This window comes from Morus notabilis, unplaced genomic scaffold, assembly GCF_000414095.1.
Source record: "Morus notabilis unplaced genomic scaffold, ASM41409v2 Scaffold283, whole genome shotgun sequence".
Classification (NCBI taxonomy): Eukaryota; Viridiplantae; Streptophyta; class Magnoliopsida; order Rosales; family Moraceae; genus Morus; species Morus notabilis.
This window is the reverse complement of record NW_010360513.1, coordinates 332,978-334,108: the sequence shown is the minus strand read 5'-3', so window position 1 is coordinate 334,108 and position 1,131 is coordinate 332,978. Positions and strand designations below refer to the sequence as shown.

At 37.8% G+C, this 1,131-nt stretch overlaps 1 protein-coding gene across 1 annotated transcript in view; it reads right to left on the bottom strand.

Annotated features, from left to right (window-relative positions):
• LOC21405474 (transcription factor MYB61) overlaps positions 1–692 on the bottom strand; it is a 2,441-nt gene extending 1,749 nt beyond the window's left edge. The window contains 2 exon segments of the mRNA XM_024164629.1: positions 3–88; positions 250–692. Coding sequence (XP_024020397.1) covers positions 3–88; positions 250–382 — 219 coding nt within the window. The 5' untranslated portion in view covers positions 383–692.
• Positions 693–1,131: the final 439 nt, after the last annotated feature.

The following is a 1,131-nucleotide window of genomic DNA, read 5'->3' as shown; positions in this document are numbered from 1 at the left end:
TCCTGCTGAGAAAATGGACCTCTCTTCAAATCAGGCCTCAGGTAATTAATCCACCTTAATCTGCAGCTCTTTCCACATCTCTGTAGACCTGCCGAAACACAAACATATATACATATATACATAGTTATACATCAATTATGAATTATATATAGAAAAGGAGAGAGAGAAAGAGAAACAAAAAAGCAAAAAAAAAAAAAAAAATAATAATTATAATAGTACTAGTATTATTGGTATTAATAGTAGTGGTACCAGCAAGCTTAGGGACAGAACTCCAGCAGCCATGTCCATGCTTTGTGATGTAATTGAGAAGCTTCTCGTCTTCCTCGGGAGACCACAAGCCTTTCCTCAGCTTCTGCTTGTAGCAACAAGAATGCCTTCCCATGTGGTACTATTCCAAATTGTGTCCAAACCAAATATACCTGCAATGCTGGCTTGGCAGATTATTTTTTTGATTACTTTTGTGTATGTATTCTTTTCTTTTTTTTTTTTTTTTAAAAGAAGTGTGAAATGGGCAAAAACACTTTAATGTGAATTGTCAGCAACAGGGGATATGTTGATCAGAAGAGAGGAAAAAAGGAAGGAACCGAGCTAGGGGAGTTTTGGTGTATGGATTTAATTCCTAGGCGATGTGGGATATTGGTGGAATTTGTGGAGAGAGAAAGGAAGAGAGAAGACATAGAGAGAGAGAGAGAGAGAGAGAGAGAGGTTAAGAAAATGAAATTTGCAGCCTGGTGGGGAATCAAATTAATAGGGAGAGGGCCTCAAAGAGAGACGTCACATCCCTCAAGAGAGGAGAGAGAGAGGCTGATTGAAGACCTTTGTTTTTTTGAAATGGGAAATATTTTATTTTTTAAAATGATTTTCATTTTATTTGGAGTTGGCTTGCTTTCAATGGCTGATTCAAGTCAGCGTGAGGCCCCATCATGTGGGTTCCTTTCATCATTAGTGAACGGTCCTGATGAAGCCTCACGCGCCCCACGCGCGTTCAGTGTATAGACAGGATTATGGTGCAAAATGGGAGCTATATCGTTGTGATTCATTATTTGACTTACATATTGTTGTCTCGTCAAGTATTAAAAGATTATATATATATATATATATATATGCATATATCAAACACCTCGGAAGCAC